Genomic DNA, 21,139 nt, shown 5'->3' with positions numbered 1-21,139 from the left:
AGCATATGGGCATTCCACGGTTGGGGGGTCAGCCCATGAGCATACCCACCTCCCCTGGGCCTTGCAGCCACAGGCCACCTCTAGGATCTGCCTCCCAGGGGCAGTGTTTGGGCACTTGGCCATCAGCACAGATACAGGTTGCCAGGCCCCAGCCCCTGTACCTGTGCTCACCCTGGGCCTCAGCCTCTGCAGATCAGGGAGGGATGGACTGTTGGAGTCTGCAGCTTTCAAATCAGAATTGTGGATGGGGACTAGTGATGCCACGCCACCCCTGCCCTTCCTCTGTCAGCGAGAGGACAGCCAGCACCGCTGCCTGCCCTCAGCCTCTTACTCTACTCTGGCAACGGGGCTGATACAGTAATCAGGGTGCCACATATGGGCTCTGGAAAATGACTGCTCCCCAGGCCTTTGTTCCCCTTCATTATTCTGGATGGGTTTTTTTTTCCCCAAGCCATAAAAATGACATTTTTAATATGTGGATTTTTTTTTAAAGAAAAGCAATATGAAGAAGACTTTTATTGTCAATAAGCTCTACCTTTTAAACCAGTTATCTTAGTTTCTGCTCTAGGTATTTTAATTGAAGATTAACTGCTGTTAAAGAGTATATACATTTAGGGAGTGAGTGTTTGGAGTATTAAAATTCAGCTCCCTTGGTGGGGACGGAGATCCGTGGGAGGCCACCAGGAACCATGCTCCCCCCCCCCCCACCCCCGTGACAAGCCTTGGGTGGCTGTCTGAGGAGGAGAGCCACCTACAGGAGGGGCCCATCCTTGCCTCTGGCTGCAGGCTTTTCTTTCATTGGAGCAGGCAGGCCGGGCTGAGTCCTAGCCCCCCAGGGGAGCAGAAGGCAGCCAAGGGCACATGGCTGTGCAGTCAGGAGGGCTTTCTGGCCCGGCCTCGGCACCCTTGATTGAAGCAGGTCCTTCCCCGCAGTCAGCCACTGGGTTTGGGGCACAAAGGAAGGAGAGAAGGAAAGGCCCACTGACCGAGCACCCCGTGTGCCAGGACTTCCACATGCAGCACTGGTCTCCACAGCCCTGAGCAGGAGGAGTATCTTCCCTGTGCTGCTGGCAGCATGGGGCCTTATGTCCAGCATCTATGTCCCTGGGCAGGTCCTGTCCTCCTCATTAGACACGTCCCCAGCATCCTCACAGCATCAGGAGATCAGGCGCCTGTTATCTCTGCGTCACAAGCAGGCAGGAGATTTCAGCAAGTGTGTGAGGCCTCAGGGCCAGAAGGTGGAGCAGGAGCCACAGGGAGTAGCCTCAGCTGGGGCCTCAGCAGGCCGGCCAGCGGTGGTCCAGTCCTGCCTGACCCACTGCTCCCATGAGGCCATGCTGCCCCACTCAGACCTGCCCAGGCAAATGTCACCTTTTCCACCACAGTCTTCCTGATCCCAGCTTCCTTCCTCCCGCTCCTCTGAACACCCAGGTGCAACTGTCTATTGCACTTCCCTTTCTTCCCAGGGTTTTTTGCTGCTGTCATGGGTCTGCATGCAAGTGGTTTGCATCCAAGTTTCCCTCTCCCTCAAGATGCCTGTGAGAACAAAAAGAGGAGAAAGCTCTGCATTTGATCAGAGGTTCCTTTTTTCATCGGGCCCAGCTTCCTCCCAGCCGAGTGGAACTCCTGCCATCCTCCCTCATAAGGTATCATGGCCATGCAATGAGATGGTGTCTGTCCAGTGCACACCGCAGCATACCCAGACTGGTCAGCATCCAGGAACAAGGCCCTGTGGAGGTCTCAGCCTTGGGTGGAGCTTAGTTAGCTCCAAGCTGATGGAGATACAATGATATGGCACCCTCAGCCAGGGTTTGAGGGTGATCTGTCATGGCCATGATCAGAATGGCAGTGGCCTCTCTTTACAAGCGCTTCCTGGAGACAGCTGGGCCATATTTCTTATTCCCACCATCCCTCACCCCAACTGAAGAAGAAACCAAAGCTCAGAGCAAGCCAGTCAGGCTGCTGTATCACCAAGCCTGGTGTCCAAACCCCAGCCATGGGCACACAGCTCAGGCTCCGACAGCACCACTGTCATCTCTGCCTGCCCTGCAGGTGTCAAGGCAGACCTGCCTTCCCTAGGCACAGTCACTGTCCTCTACAGTGACCCAAGACAGCTCGATCACCATTCCAGCCAAACAGAATCTGCTGAAGGAATGGCCCTGCCCCCTAGGGGGTCCCTCATTCTAGGGGCACGTGTGTGTCTACGTGTGGGTCGTGTATGTGTGCACGTCATGGACCAGGCCTGGCTTACCAACAGTACAGGCAGAGAGTGGCAGCCAGCAGTGCCAGCGGAGAAGAGAGACAGCCCCTTCCTCTAGCTCCAGCTACCTGGAGAGGAACCTGGGCTTCTCCAACTACGGGCAAGGACATGATCACTTCTCTGCCACTGCCTGTCTATGTGGCCTTGGACACGTCAATTTGTATCCCCGGGCCTCCACTTCCCCCTCTGAATGATGGATTGGATAATGTACCCTCCGCACATGAGTTGAGGCATAGAAAGTACTTTTCTGATCCTTCCTACACCAAGCCCTATACCAAGCACTGGGACACACTGTCAAACGGGATCCAGTCTCTGCCCTCCCGAAGCCCCCATCCATGCACACAGCTGCTGAGAGTTGGGACTGTTTCCTGAGGGTGGATGGCCTAGTGGGCATGGGGCTATGGTGCTGTGAGGGATTTGAGCTCAGGCCCACCACATTCTTGCTGTGTTAACTTGGGCAAGTTCCTGAATATCTCTGTGCTTCAGTTTCCTGGTGTGTGAATAGCCTGGTTTTGAACTGAGGCATGCTGTTTTCTGTGGAGCATGTGAAATGGTGCAGTGAACCATTTTTGTAAAGGTGCAGTGAACGTTAGCTGTGATTGCTACTGGGCTTCTTTCTGTGGTTGTTGAGAACTGGCTGGTGCCCATTTTGGGGCATTTTGGGCCAGACCTCCCTCACACAACATGGTCTTTTCTCTGTCAGGCCACCCTCTCAGCCATCTGGGCTGCTTTCAGTGCCAGTCTCCACAGTGGCAAGGCCTCGCAGCCCACAGTTCTGGTTGTCAGTGGTCCCCCAACTGGCAAATACAGCACTGGCACCCTGAGCCTCCACCCTGGAAGTGTCTGGAGACAAGGCCCCACTCCCTTGGGCCTGGGAGATGTCAGGTGGTAAGAAACATCTCCCAGGTAGTCAGAGGAGGTGATCCCACACCCTTGCCTCTTGCCATCCTTCCTCCTTCCACAGGAGATGGCTGCAACCCCTGCCCCCACCTCCTGTGGCACTGCCCTCCAGGCTGCTGTATTCCCTGTAGCCAGACTCCCAGGCCTGTGGCAAGGTGGACAGCTTCGTGAAGCTGGGACCTGGATGCAAATCGCTGCTCCCTGGCTTACCAGCTATGTGACCCCAGGCAGCTATCACGCCTGCCTATAAAGTGACTTATAGGACATCCTGAGGCTGCAATAAAATTGGGAGGCATGTGGAGGAGGCTGCTAGATAGGCAGTCGCTATGAGGGTGGCAGTGGTAGCATCAGAGGGGACCTCTGGCCAAGCCCCGTCCTACCTGCCAGCCTGTAGAGCCCAGCTTGCCCAGGGCTGCAGTCCAGTATCCTCCCCATCTAGACACTTGTCAAACCTCAGCCCCACCCAAGGCAAGCCAAAAGGGTCCCCAGAAGCACAGCTGCCCAGGCTCACCTTCTGCCACTGAGGCTGCTCAGCTCCAGCCCAGGGGCAGACCTGCTGCCCAGCTGACCCCTACTCATTAAGTACATGGCTTATTCTCTCTGGACAGAGGAGTTGGGCATCCATCCAGCTGCCCTGGCCCATGCATGAGGGGCATGAGCCCCAGGAGAAGGGGCTAGGCCCAGGCCTCCCCACTGATTCCTCCTCCCAGTTCTGGGCAGGCAGGCTCACTACCTACAGGGATGTTGACAGGAGAGTCTGTGCAGTTCAATTCTCTCACCTCTGCCACTGGCCCAGCTGGCAGGTGGTCGGCAGACCTGCTTACCCTCCAGCCTCTGTGCACTGACAGGACCCTGTGGAGGCTGCCAGGCTGGAGGAAGGTGATGAACCCAGAAGGTGGGCGGGGGAGCTCTGACCCCATTGGCAGATGAGGTGGGGTGCGTGAGGGCTGCGGTCACCAATGCTGCCCCTTCCTGTCATTGCTGGGCTGCTGCAGACCCTAACTATCTCTGGGGACATCAGATCTGTACTCAGGGTAGAGTGTGGAGGGCCTTGGCCCTAGGGGAAGGCTGGGCAGCCATCAGAGAAGGCTAAGCCAAGATGCTACAGAGCCTCGTGTTCAGGGAGCCAAGGGAGACAGAAGTGTGCGAGGTAGACAAGTGTCATGGGTTCCCCAGGCTGAGGGAGCACTAGTCCCGAGGCTGGGGCAGTGCTGAGATAGGAGAGGAGTGTGTGGTAAGGACATGCAGGCTGTAGGGGCAGCTCCTGGGGGGAATTTGGACCCTGGCTGAATGGTTGTGAGGGGCTGAAGAGGTCTTCAGTGAGCAGCTGAACTGAGAGGAATGTTGCGTTTTTGCCCTAGAAGAATCTCTGGCAACAGCACTAAGGACAGGCTGGTGGGGGAGGGGCCTGGCTGCTCATGCACAGGAGCCCCATGTCCATGCCCTGGGGTAAGGACCTTCTCCTGCTGGGTCTGGATGGGCACCTAGAGCAGGGGCCTCCAAGGAGTCTGCAGCAAACCACCCGCTGAGCTGTCCCAAGAGGCTGGGCAGGCACTCCACTCACAGCTGTGTGAGCCCTAGCCTGAGCTTCTAGCCTGCACAGCAAGGAGGGTAACCCTTGGGCTGCTCTGCGAACACACCTCACAGTGGCCTCACAGCCATTCCACAGGGTTCCAGAAGGGTAGGCTGAGATTCCCGCTCTGGTGAGGGACAGGGCCAGCCCTGCAGCAGCAGCCCCTCCAGGAGGCAGCTAGTGCAGCCGGTCCCAGAGGGACTGAGAATTTAGGACAACAAACTTTCCTCCCCAGAGGCTGCCACTCCCTATATAATTGAGTATCAGAGCCAGGTTATTTTCTGCCTATTTTAGAACGGATTTATTTTTTGCCTTAAAAAAAAAACCTTCCTTCCACATAATGCACCGGTGTTCCCTCCCCACACACCCCAATCTCCACAGCTTTGACTGCATTATAATTTCAATTTACGTGGTGTGGGAAAGATTTCTGCAAAGGGCCCTTTTTTGTTTTTGAAGAATTCATCATTGCTGCTAAGAAGCTTAATATAAATTAAAGGAGGAATTAGGCAACATTAAGACATCAAAATGGGGGTGCGGGGCGCTGGTTGCCTCCGCTTCCGCCCAATCAAAGGGGCGCACGAGCCCGTTGAGTGTGCGCTGGAGAGCCTCAGAAAGAGCGAGGCTCCAGCGAAGGGCCCGCTCCGCCGCCTGCCTCCCCCTAATTCCTTTTGTTGCAGGGACAGCGGAGTACAGGTCTGATAAAAACTTAATCACCTTATCTTTTTAAAGCAAATTGCATCTTTGTTTACATACGGGATCCATAGCAGGGAGAGAAGGAGAGAAAACCAAGGAGCAGGCCCGCCCCAGCCAGCGACGTTCAAGGCTTTATATCCCTAGGAAAACACAGAAGAGCCCAGCCTGACAAAGGTGGCTGGAAGATTGCAGAGTCACTGTCACTGCTCACAGAGGAGACTGGTGTCAGGACTGTCCCCTCTCAGGGAGCACTCACACTGGCTCTCTCTGCCTACCTGGCCCTCCCTAGCCTTGCCAGGCCTGTCCTCCTGGGCCTCTCTGTCCCCAGCTGGGTCTGTCAGAGCTAAGCCCTCATCTCCTCTGTCCATCCTCCGGGCCCAGACTGCCCTGGCCTGCCAGCAGGCAGAGGGGTCTGCATTCAGACTCAGCTGCACCACAACTGCCAGGAAGCCAGGGCAAGTCATTGCACCTCCATGATGGGGGTGTTGATGTCAATCATAGCCTCCATTTGTTTCAGATGTGACCACCAGGCCTCATGTTGGGGCCACTTCCACCCTTGCCAGTTTCCCCCTTCTTTCTGCCTTCCCACCCCTGGCCTCAGAGGCAGCTCCTGTTTGGCCAGGCCTGCTTCCAGCCCAGCCCTGACTTAGAGGTTTCATGGGGCACTGTGCCACCCACACAATTCCATGACCAACTGTGGCCAGTGCAGGTCTGCTTCCTGTTGAGGGGCAGAACTCTGTCCCAGCTGCCCTGTGGCCCCTGCTGACGGGGATGGCCTTGCTAGGCAGCCCCTCCTGTTCCTGGAGTCCAGTATCCAGTCCAGCCCCAAGCCTAGCTGAATCCAAGGCCCTCTGTGGCCATCCAGTCTGGCCATCCCATATGTCAGCCCCATCACAGTCCGTCCAGGCATATCCCTCTGAGCTCCTAGCTGTCAGTGATCACTAGGATGCTGACCCCAGAGAGAGTCCCTGCCCCTGGCTCGGGCTGTCTTCCAACCCTCTCCAAAGCTGCTTGTTAACAGCAATGGGTAGTGCTAGAGTGACTAGAGTGGCCCCAACCCCACAGGGCCACCAAGGGGGCCAGTGACCCCAGGCTGCTTGCAAGGGTTCAGTTCCCACTGGGACATGCAAGCCACCCACCAGCATGGAGACCCCTCTTCCAGTCTGGCCTCCAACATGAAAGCGACGCCAGCAATTGGAGGCAATTTGCCGGCCTTTGATGGCCGTGTCAGGGCAGCACCGTGGCCAGGGCTTGGGAAACAGTTTTGCTTCCCGCATTCTTCCCTGATTACCCCAGCCTGAGCCAGGACCCAGCAGCCTGCAGCCCATTGTGCCTTTGTGTGAAGTTGGCGCTTTGTGAGAAAGGGCCAGCCTGGCCCTGGGAGAGTGTCCCCATGGGAAGCCAAGAGGAGCAGTGTTGCCCTCAGGGTCATGGCCACCCACCCCTGCTGCATCCTGGGGTTTGAGTTTGTCAGTGGGTAGAGCAGGGCCGCAGGCTCTGAGAATCCTGAGGTTTGGGAAAAGGGAGACCCTGTTGAATGACCAACACATGTGTAGCACACACACCCTAGCCCGCCCTGCCAGGTAGAGAGCCACACTTCAGCACATCGGAGAGGGGCCAGGGGGCCAGGCCAGCCTGGGACCTGAACCTGGACTTCTTACTCCCTTGGGTCACTCAAGTGCAGATAGGTGTTTTCTGGTCCTGGAGGCAGGGGCCCTGCTCTGCTGAGGCATTTTTCTTCCCTCTGCTGTCCTGCACCCCTGCTGTGAGTGCTTGTGAGGATGAATCCATACTCATTCCCTTTGTTTTCATCCAGCAGACCTCCCTGAGCCCCTGTGCTAGGCTCTGCATGCAACCTGAGAAAGGCACACTTTCACAGGCCACTGGGGAAGGCAAGCACATAAGGCAATGACAGCCACAGTGGTGCTGGGCAGGGCGCCCAGGAGAAGCTTACTCAGCCAGGCAGCTGAGGGGTGCCTTCCTAAGGGGCAGAGTAAGAGCACGGCAGGCAGAAGGAACTTCATGTTCCAAGGCCCTGCACAGCTTCTCATAGCTGAAGTATGGTACGTGATGGGGTCAGAGAGGGAGGAGGGGTGAGGCTGAGAGAGGCCAGAAAGAGAATGGACGCTTCTGTTGGTGGAGCCAAGTCTAGATGGCTGACCCAGGCCCTAGAGCAATCCTTGGGACAGCCAGGCGGGATAAGGGAGGAGGCTACAAGACAGAGCTGGAGGAGGGTGGACTCCTGCGCCCACACCTCCCAGTCACTGCTTTTGTTGTAAGCAACAGCAGTGTGGGGACCTTGAATTTCCAGCAGCCATGAAGGAGCCATGAGCATCACCACCCCTACCATACCTCTTGTCCCTGTCCTTCCTGGGCAAAGCCAGAATGTGGCAGAGACATCACCATGGGCCTAGAGGTGTCAGTAAGCTTCCTGGCCTCCCCTCCCCTCCCTGGCCCCTTTGTGCCATAGATTGAGCAGGTTCCAGCCAGATTGCACCGGTAGGCACCGTGCCTTCTCTGGGCTCCCATCTGGATGCCAGAGACCACAGTGAGGGGGGTCCTATAATAGACATCCCTTGTGAGTAACCCAGGGTCACAGTAGAAGCCTTGGGAAATACATAAAAGAAGAAAGAAGGAACAGTGCTTGCAAAGCCAAATGGAGAGTCTTGCGGTCTCTTTTTCCTTCATCCCAGGGCTGCAGCAGAACTCTTCCAAAAATTTTGACTGCTACATTTTTTTTGAATCAACATTATAACAGAAGTCTTTGAGTACCTTGAAACTCTTCTCAGGTATCACTTTTAGTCCCACAGAACATTTTTGCTGCAGCAAATAGATACTGGATGGGTCTGGACAGGCCTCCCTTGGTCTTACAGGCCCTTTGTAGCTCTCAAAACTGTGTAGCTCCCTTAGTGGGTAAGCACACAGCCTTTGGAATCAGATAGCCTGGTGTTCCTGCTCCGCCTCTAAATAGCTGTGTGACCCTGGGCAAGCTACCCGCTCTTCTGTGCCTTAGTTTCCTCGACACAGTGTTCCGAGGATTAAGTACCTCCATGCTGTGATGACATCTTTATGTACGAATCTTCAGACCGCTTGTTTGGACTGAATTCCTAGAAGTGCCTTTCTTAGTTCACACTGTGACCATCTGGGGACCTTGTCCCTCCCAGGTTGTCACCAGCCAGTGCTTAAACAGTTGCCCTTCAGGTTCTTGGCAAACCAGAGCAGTTTGCCCTGGGCCCCAGCGGGGTCTCCTCCAATACTTAATCGTTGAGTGTTCTCTGAGTGCCCACCGTTCAGCAGCGATTGCTCCAGGTGTTAGGGTTACAACAGTGAATAGACAAAACTCCCTGCCAGGGCGGAGCTTGCCATTTTAGTAGAAGCAGACAACCAACACCAAAATAGACTTTATAGAGGATGTTAGAAGAATAAGAGCTATAGGAAAAGTAGTGGGGTGAGAAAGGGTCAGGGGAGCATGAGGGGGTTGTGGGGGTTTTTTGTTTGTTTTTTGGTTTTTGAGTTTTGTTTTGCTTTTTTGAGACAGAGTTTCTTGGTGCCCAGTCTGGCTAGAGTGCAATGGCATGATCTCAGCTCACCGCAACTTCCACTTCCTGGGTTCAAGTGATTCTCCTGCCTCAGTCTCCCTAGTAGCTGGGACTACAGGCATGTGCCACCATGCTCTGCTAACATTGTATTTTTAGTAGAGATGGAGATTCTCCATGTTGGTCAGGCTGGTCTCAAAGGGGTTGTGGTTTTAAACAAGGTCGTCACAAAGGCCCCACCAAGAGGTGACAGTTGTGCAGCAATCTTGCAGCCACCGGAGCTCCCGGGTGGGTATTCCAGGCAGAGGAATTGGCACAGACAGAGGCCTGAGGCAGAGATGGACCAGGTGTGCAGGAGAGCAGCAAGGAGGCCGACATGGGAGCAGGGCTGTGAGCCACGTACAAGCAGAGGGCAGAGGCCCAGAGCAGCCTCAGTAAAGGGAAGAAGATGGGGCAGGACTGCACCTCCCTGACAGCATAGGTCCCAGCAGAACAGGTGGCAGAGCAGAACCTGTCCTGCCTGCCTTGGAGACCCCAGGGCCTGCAGGAGGTAGACACCAGGCAGATGGGCACTTGGCACGTTGCCTTGTCACCGCCTTCCCACCCACCCTGACCCCAAGTCAGTGCACAGTGCGGGGGGCCTGGCACACAGGGCACCATGTGGACATGGTGAGCTGTGGTCACCCTGGAGCCAGACCCTCGTGCCGCACTGCACATGGCACATGCCTTCATCTGCCCTCAGCTCCTCTCAAATACCCCCTGCCCCAGGAATTGCCACTCAAATTCCCTTTGCCTGTGGATCCGTGCCAGCAATCTCTATGGCTGGTCCCTGTCATCTGGCCTTTGGTCCGGCATTCCTCCTCCTGAAGCCTGCTCTTGGAACACGCTGAAGCCACCCTGTCTCACCCAGTGACAACAGCGCTATTTCTTTGGTCACCCTTCTGCCGTCTGGAGATCTGGCTGCCTTATTCACTGACTGTGCCTTCTTAGACCAGTAAACTGCATGGGAGCCGAGCCCTGGTCTGTGCATTCACCACCGTTTGTCTCCCCATCCTGGCGCATTCCCTGAATGTTTTCAAATGAAAAGACACAGAGACAGGTTGGGAGAAGCACAGGGCAGAACCCCCCGAGTCTGGCCAGGTGAGCAGCAGCTGTCTCACCACATGACACCCTAGGGTGCTCTTCACTTCCCTCTGTTTGCCACATGGCTAAGAAAAAAAAAAACCACTGGGAAAATCCTGGTGACATTTGCCATGAATCCATGCAGCCCCATGGTTGGTCTCCTGTTGGTCAGGCTTTTCAGGTGTAGCTTCCTGGCCAGTCCATAATGGAGCAGAGGTAAACAAGCCTGACCATCTCAGAAGAGCAATTAAATGGCCACATCTTCACCAGTGCCAGATAGACTTTCCGGCTCTGCCTGCTCCGGGCAGTGCAAGGTATGCATTGTGTGTAACGAGAGCCATCTCGGGTGAGATGGACTGCCGATTGGGCCACGCCTGTCTCCTCCGCCCGGCACAGACGCCGGGGAGCCCCATGCCTCCTCAGCCTCCAGACCTCCTGGCACCAGAGGGAGCCGGGCTGCCCATGCCATTTGTCGGGGTCTGCTGCCAGCTACCTGCTCTGTTTGCAGAAGGACGGCCAGGCCCTGATTCAGGGATTCAGATACCTGCAGGCCTGGTGCTCACTTGAGGGGCTGGCCAGGGTCCTCCACATGCCCACACTCTGTGCCCCATCCCAAGAGAGGGCAGACCACCTACATGTGGAACCTGCACAGCAGACACTGCTGCTCAGGCTCCACGTGAGGTGTGCTGCTCACAGGGTCACCTTCCTAGTACAGGTCCCCAAGGCCAGAGTGTCACATGTCCCTCTGACAGGCATGCAAGGGCCAGCCTGGCTCCTGGAGCCCCGTTCATATCAGCTGCATGTCACTGGCCTTCTCAGGGGACCCAGGCTTTAGATGGCCAGTTATCTCACTTCCACCTGCCAGAGGGAGACCAGACCCTTTGTGCAGCGGGGCAGGCTGTCCCTGGCTGACTCTACAGATGTCCCCTTCATCCAGCACCCTTGTTACCTTTTTAAACATCTAGAGCTGCAGGGCCAGTGCACTATGCTCTCACCGCCTTGAGAACCATTGTCAGAAGCCCACTGAAAAGTGGGCCCCCCCACCCATCACTCTGGGTGGAGAGCAGAAGCTGGCTTTGCCATTGGGTAAGAATCTCGAGCTCAAATCCTGGCTCTTCTGAGCACACTGTGGGGCTTCCAGTTAGTTACTGCCCTCTTAGACCTTGATTTTCTCATCTGTATAAAGAAGGGGTGGCCAACATCTTCAGCAAACTGAGCCAGAAATAACCCACACAGCCCTGCCAGCCAGCGCTCCCTGTCTGAGATGACAGGCCAGGACCCTCCAGACTGAAGCTTGATGCCTGAGCCTCATGGCTGGCTTATCTTCTCAGGGAGGAAGCTAGTACTGGGCAGAACTGGGGAAAGGCAGGAAAATTCTTCAGGTACCAGGAGGGGCGGTGGCATAGGTGCTCATGGTATGTAGGAAGCTGGGCCCTGTGCCTGTGCCTCTGCCCAGCTTCTCCCTGGCTCTGGACCTCTAGGCCCCCAGCCTATACAGGCCCTTTGTGCACATTGGGAGGGGATCCTGCTGGGATGCCTCCTTGGCAGGCAGGGTTTAGGCTGCTTTCACCCCCACCAGCCCTCAGTAGGATATGCAGGCTGCATACCCAGTTGCCCCAATAGTAGCCCCAGGAGCCACCACCCACGGGGTGTCCCTTCCCCATGCCATTCTCACAGTGCCCCATGATCTTGCTCCCACCAGGACCTCCCAGTGGGTCCATGGGGTTCACAGTAACTGTTCACATGGGGGTGCTCTGCCAGACATGGAACTGCTCTGAGCCCTGGGCCTGCCCACTCCCACAGATGCCGAGGAGCCTGCCGAGTGGTCTCACCCTGGCCAGTAGCCCACACAGAGTCTGCACTGTGCTGTCACCAGGCGATTCCTCATGAATATAAGCCCCACAGCATAGAAAGACATATGTTGATGATCTCACTTATATGTGGTACCTCAAAAACCAAACTCATAGAAGCAGAGGATAGAAGGGTGGCTGAAGGGGTCTGGGGGTGGTGGCTGGGCAGGGAATGGGGAGATCTTGGTCAGAGGGTTTACAGTTTTAGTTAGACCAGAGGAATCAATTCAGGAGATCTGCTGTACAGCATGGTGACTATAATTAATAACAATGTATAGTATTCAATGAAATTTGCTAAGAGAAAAGATTTTAAATGTTCTCATCACCAAAATAAGTATGTGAGGTGATGGATATGTTAATTAGTTTGATTTAATCATTCCACAATGTATACATATATTAAAACCTCATGTTAGACTGGGCAACATGGCAAAACCCCATCTCTACAAAAAAATGCAAAAAATTAGCCAGGTGTGGTGGCATGATCCTGTGGTCCCAGCTACTCAGTAAGTTGAGGTGGGAGGATCTCTTGAGCCCAGGAGGTGGAGGTTGCTGTGAGCCAAGATTGCACCACTGCACTCTAGCCTAGGCAACAGAGTAAGACCCTGTCACACACAAAAAAAATCATATTGTACACTATAAATATACACAGTTTGTAATTTATCCATTAAAAAATAAAAAAGACAAGCCCCAGAGAAAGAGCGGTTGCAGCAGCATGTTTAAGGATGAGTGGGACTTCTATTGCCTAGGACGGGAAGAGTGTCCCAGGCAGAGGGATCAGCATGTGAGAGACTTGCATGTGCAATGAGGAGCCCAGGAATGGACCATGGTCAGCAGGGATGCAGGGATAGCACACAGAGGCAGAGGGTGGTGAGGATGGAAGGAGCTGGAGTGGGCCTGAGTCGGAGCATCAGCAGGAAAGAGATTTCCACTCAGACGTTCAGCTGGAGGGAATTGAACAGAAGGTCTTTAGTGAAGCATGGGATGGCTAAAGGAGCTCATAGAGGTGGTTGGAAAGTGGTGGGAGCTGCATCCACCAACACCTGGGAGTGGGGCAGCATCTACCTCTGGCAGAGGATCCAGGATGAGCCATTCACTCTGTGAGCCCCATGGCCCTGCCAGTGGGTTCCTGATGGGAGCAAGTTCACAGGGCTGTGGCAAACTGAGCCGAGGGAGCACAGTGAGAATGGCATGGGACAGGGAGCTCCAGTGGACAGTGGCTCCTGGGACTGCTACTGGGGCGGCTGGGTCTGCAGCCTGCATATCCCACTGAGGGCAGGTGGTGGTGAAGGCAGCCCAGGCCCTGCCTGCCAAAGGGAGCCAGGAATATACACCCTGACTTCCCTCTCTTCTCACACTCTGGCCTTCTGGGACTCCCACTGCTAAACCTGGTCGTGCTGTCTGCAGGGGTCAGACTCCCAGGACACGAGGGTGAAGAATGGGTCTCCAGGAGCAGTCAAGGAGCACCTCACCCAGGGAGCCTCAGATGCTGAGTTTCCAGACATGGACTTAGCATAAGTGTGCTGGAAAGCAATGGGCCACTGGGCGCAGGGCAGGGCCTGAGCATAGCGGGTAGTGAAACGGGGCCTAGAGAAGCACATACTGCATACACCTATCAGATGGGCACCAGAGGGGCTGAAATGTCAAGAATGGACCTAGGCCTCACGGCTGCTTGGCTGGAGAGGGAGGCAGAAGAGGGTTGAGTCTAGGCAGCAGGTGGGCGGACAGGAAACCCATGGGTACTTGGGGTGTGGCAGTGACAGGCTGTCTTCTGTGCCTTGTAGGTGGCCTCAGCCCTGAGTCCAAGAAGATCCTGACTCCAGCCCTCAAGAAGCGGGGCCGGGCTGGCCGTGGCGAGGCCGCCAGGCAGGAGGAGAGCACCGAGCGAACCGAGCCTGCACAGCACGTGGCGCTCAGCCTGTCTTTCAAGCGTTATGTCTTCGACACCCACAAGCGCATGGTCCAGTCTCCCTGAGTGTCCAGTGACTTCCCTCAGGGCCTCATTGCCCAGCTGAGTGCAGGCTGCTATGCCAAATGCCAACCAGAGGTGCCTCAGCCTCTCCCAGTGTCTCCCTTCAATCCTACAGCAGCAGCCCCCACCTCCAGGCTTGGTGCTCAGCCCCAGTGAGGACCTGAGGTGGGATGGGTTGCTGGGTTAGGAGGGTCTGTCCTCCAGCCCCTTGCACACTCTCACCCAGGACAGCCACCAGGCCCAACTAGGAAAGGGCCCTGGGCAGAGGGCTGGTAGCCAGTGTCTTCCAGTTCCCTAGCTGTTGGCCACCTGCAGGCCAGTCTCACCCCTGCCCCAGGTGGACAGGCACTTGGTGGCTACAAATAAATGTCCCGTGGCCCCAGATCACTCTGCTGGTGTCTCTCTCTCTGTGACTTCACTAGGGCCCCCGCCCTCCCCAGCTCTGTTAGGAGGGGAATGTCAGAGGAATCCCAAGAGCTCCTGCCCAGGTGGGGCCAGGGGAGGGACCCAAACTCAGAGTCCATAGGCTGTGGGGGTCTGCAGAGCATCTGGCCTCCTCAACCCCACTGGGTGGCTCCTGGAGTGCTTTGGGCCTTGAGGGAGAATGGGGATTCTCTGGGCAGCCTGGTCCGTGGAGGGCACCCACAAGGGAGTTGGGGAACAGCAGGGTGACTGGCCAGGGCATCAGACAGAGTAGGTGGAAGTTTGCTTCTCTTTCCCAACACCAGGAGTCGCTCAGCCCCTGCCCTCGAATTTGAAGACCACACACTTTACAGAAGGTGGAGGCTAGCATAGTGAGGGGGCCCTGTGCAGAGCCATCTGCCATCCCCTGCCCTGCAGCCCCAGGCTGTGGGATACTCAGGAAAGGGTGAGATGGTGGAGTCAACTGACTGAGGGGAAATCAAAGCTTTTAGAGACATTTGTAGGATGAACAGATGTTCAAAAGTTCCTTTATTTGGTCTCCAGAGGGACGCAGAGGCCTCCCTTTTATCCCAGTAATCGGTGCATTATGCTTTAATTTGCAAATGGCATTAAAAATATTAACGGGCAGGTTTCGATCAAATGACTTGGGGCTGTTAAGCCCCAGAGCCTCTAGCGCTCGTTTGTGTGGTGTGATGTGCACGTGGTAGCTGGGGAGCGGGCAGCTAATTAAATACACCAGGAGCAGAGCAAAGCCCCCATGCTGCAAGGATGCCAGTGATGGTGACTGGCCCGGCCACCCTTGGTCAACCTTGACTTGGACCCAGACAGCAGGGCTGGAGCAGCAGTCAAGGGCAACAGCTGAGAGCCATGGGCAAGACCTTCAAGACCCAGACCCCCACTTCCCAGCCGTGGGTCCAGTTCAGTCCCCTGAAGGGTCTGGGCCTGGAGGAGCATGAGGAATAGTGTGGCCTCAGTGAGCGTGGTGTCCACTGCTGCTGCTGCAGGCTGTGGATGCCGAGGCAGCATGTCTGTACTGTGAATCAGGACAGCCCTCTGCCTGGGAGCCAGCTCCCCCTCCACTGCCGCTGCCTGAGCAGACGCCTCCTAGGCCTTATCCCACTGTGTGCTTGGTGCCGGGCCCCACAGCCTCCTCACTCTGCCCAGCCCTGCAGATTGTTTCACCAGGAAGGCAGTGCCACTTTGCTGAAGCCATTCCACCCAGGAAACTGGCAGCGGCCTCAAGCCCAAACCAGGCGCCCGGCTCCACCCCACTAGCCTGCTGGGCCCCCAGGTGGGGGCAGCCTAAGAATGGAGCAGGCCTCCAAGAGCACTTCAGTCAGCACCAAGCTGGGCTCATAGCCCCCCACCTGTCAGTCTCCAGGGGCAGGAGAGGCTCCTCTGAGAACCCAACTGTGCTGTCAAAGCTGGCTACCTCACAGCACAGATCTGGGAGCTGCTGGTGAGGACCAGCACTGGGTCTGAATCCAGCTCCCAGGACTTGCCTCTTAGGCAAAGAAACCTCCCTCCTCCTCCATGTGGGGCTGAGCTGGGAGCCAGGCCACACCCTCCCTGACCAAGGGGCCTGAGGCTGATCCCTCCTTTCCCAGCCCCCTCAGCGTCCCTGCACATTGAACTGACCTCATCCCCAGGTCCTGGCCTGCACAGGCAGGGTGACCTTGGGTGTGTCACCGTCTCAAATGAGGGGTCATGTGACCTGGTGGAACCTGTGCTGGGTGTCGGGGGCACTTAGTCCATGGAAGCTGGCCAGATCCAGTGTGGAGGAAGGATGAGCACACAGGGTGGATATGGCTGCCGCCGCCAAGGCATAGATTCAGGCCTCTCCTACCTGCAGTGTGAGCTTGGGCAAGTCCCCTAACCTCATGCCTCAGCGTCACCATGTATAAAATGGAAGAAGAAAAGCAGCCACGCCAGAGGGCTGCCCTGGGGATGGGAGACTTGCAGGGCACAGTGCCGACCCCATGTTACCTGTGGCCCTAGGGTGGGCCCCATATGTCTCCCACTAAGAGGCAAAGGGCCCAGAACCCCTCAGGAAGTGACACCGGCCCCAAATCATCCATTTTCCCAGGACCTCTGTGAGTGCGTCCACCTCCACTCCACCTCTCCCCTCCCCGCTGATCTAAAGACGGTGCTCCTCAAAGCCCTAGGAAGGAAGGGGGTTGGGTGGATTAACTAAGGGGCAGAAGGGAGGAGGGGCTGCCCAGGGCGACTCCCAGGAGCCACTGAGCCCCTGGAGTGTGCAGTGAGGCAGGCCTGCTCTGTGTGGCCTGAGAACTCCCAGCCGACTGCCCCAGGAGAGTCCTCTATCAGGCCTGGCATCGGTGGAAACCCGAGCGTCCATTAGTGGGGTGGGGCCCAAAGCCTTTGAAGGTGCAGCCTGGCCAGGACTGTGGGCAGGAGCCAGAGCCAGCACCCAGTTCTGGCTGGGGCCAAGGTGTGGACGTGCACATCCCCTTCTCTAACCCCCCTTCCCCCCAGGGTGCCTTGGGCAGGCCCAGGCCCCCATGTTTTATGGAGAGGGTTCTGGGGCCAAGCTCACTGCAGCCACCAATACACAGGTAAACTCACTGAATCTGCTTGTCTACCCACAGGGGTGGTATGGCAACAGCATACCTGTTTCACAGGGGTGTGGGCAGGGCAGGGCTTGGCTGCCTGCAGCTGCCCCAGATAGAGCTGGAGTTTGAGTTGAGGCTCCAGGTGCTTCCAGAGTCCCTTGCCCACTAGTGCTTCAGGCGTGTCCTTGGAAAAGAGGTGCCCTCTGGGGTCCTCTGTGGGCTGAGGAGTGGGATGGGGCATGGGGCAGCAGTGCCTGGGCCCCCTCACCTGCCTGCCCACATGGAGTGAGGTCATGGACCAGCATCCTGCCATGGGCTGTGGCAGGAGGGGCAGCCATGATTGGCAGGCCCCCGACAGTGGGGCTAATGCACAAGCGAGGAGATAAGGCTTATCTGGAAATGTCCCTGGAATCGAGACTCTGATGGAAACAGGCTTCTGGGTTAATATATTTTTGATAGATAACGTCTCGTAAACGGGAAGCCCTGGGGGCCTGGGGCAGGAAAAGGGGCAGCTTCCGTGCTCCCAGGCCTCCTGCCCTTGCCATGCATGTGCATGTGTGCACATGGGCATCAGTGCACCAGGCATCTCCCAGCCTGTGCTGACGTCCGGGTGTGCGTCTCTGTGCGCACAGATCCACGATGTCTTGGGCATGTCTGCATGTGCTCTGTGTGTTTTGAGAGGGTTGGTGCATCTGTCAGTGTGTGTGTGTCTCTTTGGGTGTGGGAGTGGGGTAAAGGAGGATCAGATTCAGTGTGCACAGGGTGGTGGCACGTGTGTGTCCAGTGCTAGTTTACCCCATGGGCAAAGGGGATACAGGTTGGTGGGGTCTCTTCTCCAGGACTGGGTAGGATTTGAGGGAGGCTTACACCACATCTACAGGAAGCACGCCAGGGCCAGACCTCTGTCTGAGGAGCCCAGGAGCCTGTCAATCTGAGCTCACTCTGGGGCTGGTCCCAGCCCTAGCCTCCGCTGCCAGGCAGCCTCCACATGGGGTTTAGCATTTCCAGATTCCCTTCCAGAGACCAAGGCCAGTGCTGACAGCCTCCGGGCTCCTACTTGAGCCTTGTATGTCCTCTGAGGCTGAGACTGGGGAGGCCTCCTGCCAAGGGGCCACCTGGGCAAGGTCTTGAAGGGAGAGTAGGAGTTTGCCAGGCTGAGGAAGGGTGGCATCCGCCAGAAGGAACAGCAAAGTGAGGACTGTGGTGAGGGAGCGCTCGCTGGGGCCTGCGTTCCTACTTGCCAAGGAGGGATGAGGTCATAGCTCCGGACCCCCCAGCCCTGCTGCACCTCCAGGAGCTTCCACACAGGCAGCCCAGATTAAAAAGAGTAATTAGCATTTGCCTGATAACGGGGTTGAGCCATTAATTAGCCTGCTCAGCCGGCACCAGGCTTGGCTGCTGGGAGTTGGGGCGGAGGCAGCAGGGGGTGCTGGGAATGGGGCTCCCAAGGCGCTAGAGGGGCTCCATTCCCCTTGCTGAGCACTGGTGATGGTGGGGGAGGCGATGGGGTGCTATGAACAATGTGGCCAGACCTCAGGCAGCCAGGGAGGCCTAGAAGGCTGCCTGCTGGGCGTGGGGAGGCTTGGCAAGAGCATAGGCAAGGGGTAGCGCGTGGTATCTGGTTGGGGTTCCATGAGACCCCTCTGGCCTCCTGAGAGAGCCAATGGCAGGGCCTGGAGGCAGGGACCCCCCTCCCCAAAGAGGGGGCAGAGACCATGTGGGTTGGAGAGGATCTGGGACCAGTGGTTGGTGACTGGATGTGGCAGTGAGGCAGGGGACAGTCCAAGCTGACACGTGGGAGCAAGAAAACATTTGGGAAGGCTGGGGGACTGAAAACAGGGAGGTGAAACTTGAGAGGAGGGGTACCCTTGGAAAGAGGCCCCAAGTTCAGTCCTTGAATATTTATGAGGCCTCCTGTGTACAGGCCCTGCCCTCGTGCTGGGGCAACAGTCCAGGAGACAGAGACCATGCCCGCATCCTAGCCCTGTGCTCCCTGGGGCAGGGCCAGAACAGGGACCTCAGAGGGCGGTGGGAACGACAGCCTGGGCCCCAGATCACTACCTCCCACCTCGCAGTGTGGCCCACCCCCTCTGCAAAGGAGGATGTTGGGCGGCCCTGCACCCCTGGGCCACCTGGGCCGGCAGGTCGGAGGTCACATGGCCACACCCCTGGAGCCCTGACTGAGGTGTTGCTCAGTTCCCACGTGCTCCCCCCACATTATCACTGGGCCCAATGAGGGAAACAGTGCATCGGAGAAACAGCGCATCCCATGGCCACAGCTGGCCTCCAGGTCAAGGCCTGGCAGGGAGCCCAGGCTGACCTGGACCTGGGGCACGGTGCCAGGCACAGCCAGGCCTCACCCCTCAAGGTCGCTCCATAGACTCAGCCTCAAGCCTCCAGCATCCCACACAGCCACCACCTGGCAGGCCCCAGCACCCTTCTCCCCTGCCAGGCTTACACAGCCCAGCATCACCTGTGGGAGGAGACCCCGTTGGCAGGGCCAGTCCTGTGGAACCACCTGAAGAGGCACAGAGGCAACAGAGTGGCGGCCAGCACAGCATGTCCCAGCAGAGGGGCTGCTGAGGGGTCACTGGGCCCAAGGCAGAGGCCCCAGGCAATCACTTGGCCCTTCAGCTCCATCCTGCCTGTGTCTTCACTGCCATCTCCCATCACTTCCCTTAACTCTCACTGGTCTTTCATGGACAACCCTACCTCCTGCCAAGGTCTAGTTCACCTCTTCCCTGGCCATGCCCACCCTGAGGCCTGGGGCCCCAGCCCTTAAATGATGTCCAGCAGGGACCCCAGGCAACCTGCCAAGGTAGAGGCAGGCTGGAGGGTAGGGTCTGTGGGGTGTGGTTACCTGCAAAGGGACTCCGGGGGTCTCTAGCTTTCTCCTCCCCTAACCTCCCTCCCAAGCTTCCACCCTGGGCCTGCCCCCGTGGCAGCCACTCTCTGCTGGGCCCTCCCCGCTCCCAGCTCTTCAGCTCCCTCTAGGGGACCTGAGGACCCAGGAACCCAGAGGAGCTCAGGCTGGAGGTAGAGAAAGGCAGGTGGGTGCCAGAGCCGGGCCTTCCTCAGAGCCCCAGGGAGAGGCCCTAGAAATTTCCCAAAGACTCCAGAGGTGGGGCTCAGACCAGGCTATAGAGGCCAAGTTCATTACCAAGCAAGGCTCTCCCAAGCCATTTCCCCACACTGTCCCCAGACTGTCATCAGCAGCACCACCGTCACTCGCCTTACCAGCACTCCATCATTTAACCTCACCGCTTCCCTAACGTCGATGCCATCATCACCTCATGATGTAACTAACTTCACCACCGTCATCATCAGTATCACCAGTGACATGCTTAGATTGGTTTAGGGAATACCTGTCTAGAGGCTACAGGGAGGCGTGTGACGAAGTTGGCCAGGAGGGAGACCTCATGCCCAGGCTCAGGCAAGAGGGAATGGGGTGCCATGGGGCCACGGCTGGCGTCAGTAAAGAAGAGGAGGAGGCAGATTTGAGGATGATCCCGAAGCTACATCAGCTGGCCTTAGCAGTGACTGGACAAGCGAGGGGAGGCCAGACTTAGGGGATCCAGGGTCCCTGGCCAGCCTCTGCCCAGGGTTGCTGGGCACAAAAGGTGGGAACCCCGCAGTGGGAGGGGGTAGGCAAGGCACCTTGGTGAGCTTCACTGCAGAATTCCTGAGTCTAAAATTCGGATGCCCTTGGGGAATTTGGCTTGGAAAGCCTCTCCCTGGACAGCTGTGTCTTGGGTCTGGGTGGACACAGAGATGGGTCATTGGCACATAGGCACGGGATCTTGAGGCCACCGGGAGGGATAGAGCTAGAGAAGAGAAGGGCCCAGGAAGCCTTCTACAGTGTCGGGGCACAAGAGGACACAGAGGGCTGGGGAAGGTGGGCGTTGCTTGAGATGCCCATGGGCCATGGATGCCAGGCCCAGGGAAGAGGATGGTAGGGTGAAGCCTCAGACAGGCTTCCCACAGAAGTGAGCAGGGCACCTCTGGGTGGCTGGTGGGCATGCGTAGGCACCAGGTGGGACTGTTGTGTAATGGGTGTGGCGTGAGATGAAGCAACCTGCTTCCTAATCAGATGCAGAGCGGACGATGGGGTGGATGATAGCCAACAGTCAGCAGTGCCTCCCTGGTCCCCAGTGCTCACCATGGCGGGGATGCACCCTCCCACTGGCCAGGCCTCCCCAGGGTCTCCCTACCACCTTGCCCGGCTCTGTCTCCAGGCCTT

General features: G+C 57.1%; 1 protein-coding gene across 5 annotated transcripts in view; it reads left to right on the top strand.

Moving 5' to 3' along the window:
* Nucleotides 1-14,287, top strand: part of EEFSEC (eukaryotic elongation factor, selenocysteine-tRNA specific) — a 260,592-nt gene extending 246,305 nt beyond the window's left edge. For 4 of the 5 annotated variants that reach the window (XM_035274746.3, XM_035274745.3, XM_002758694.7 and 1 more), the window contains one exon: nucleotides 13,716-14,287. In XM_035274746.3, the coding sequence (XP_035130637.2) occupies nucleotides 13,716-13,906 (191 nt within the window). In that variant the 3' untranslated portion in view covers nucleotides 13,907-14,287. Of the gene's footprint in view, nucleotides 1-1,466; nucleotides 8,879-13,715 lie in introns of those variants that run through there. The other variant, XM_035274744.3, reaches the window with a different exon arrangement.
* Nucleotides 14,288-21,139: the final 6,852 nt, after the last annotated feature.

The sequence above is a fragment of the Callithrix jacchus genome, chromosome 15 (genome assembly GCF_049354715.1).
Source record: "Callithrix jacchus isolate 240 chromosome 15, calJac240_pri, whole genome shotgun sequence".
Lineage (NCBI taxonomy): Eukaryota > Metazoa > Chordata > Mammalia > Primates > Cebidae > Callithrix > Callithrix jacchus.
The sequence above is the reverse complement of the archived record's forward strand: the minus strand, read 5'-3'. Positions and strand labels throughout refer to the sequence as shown.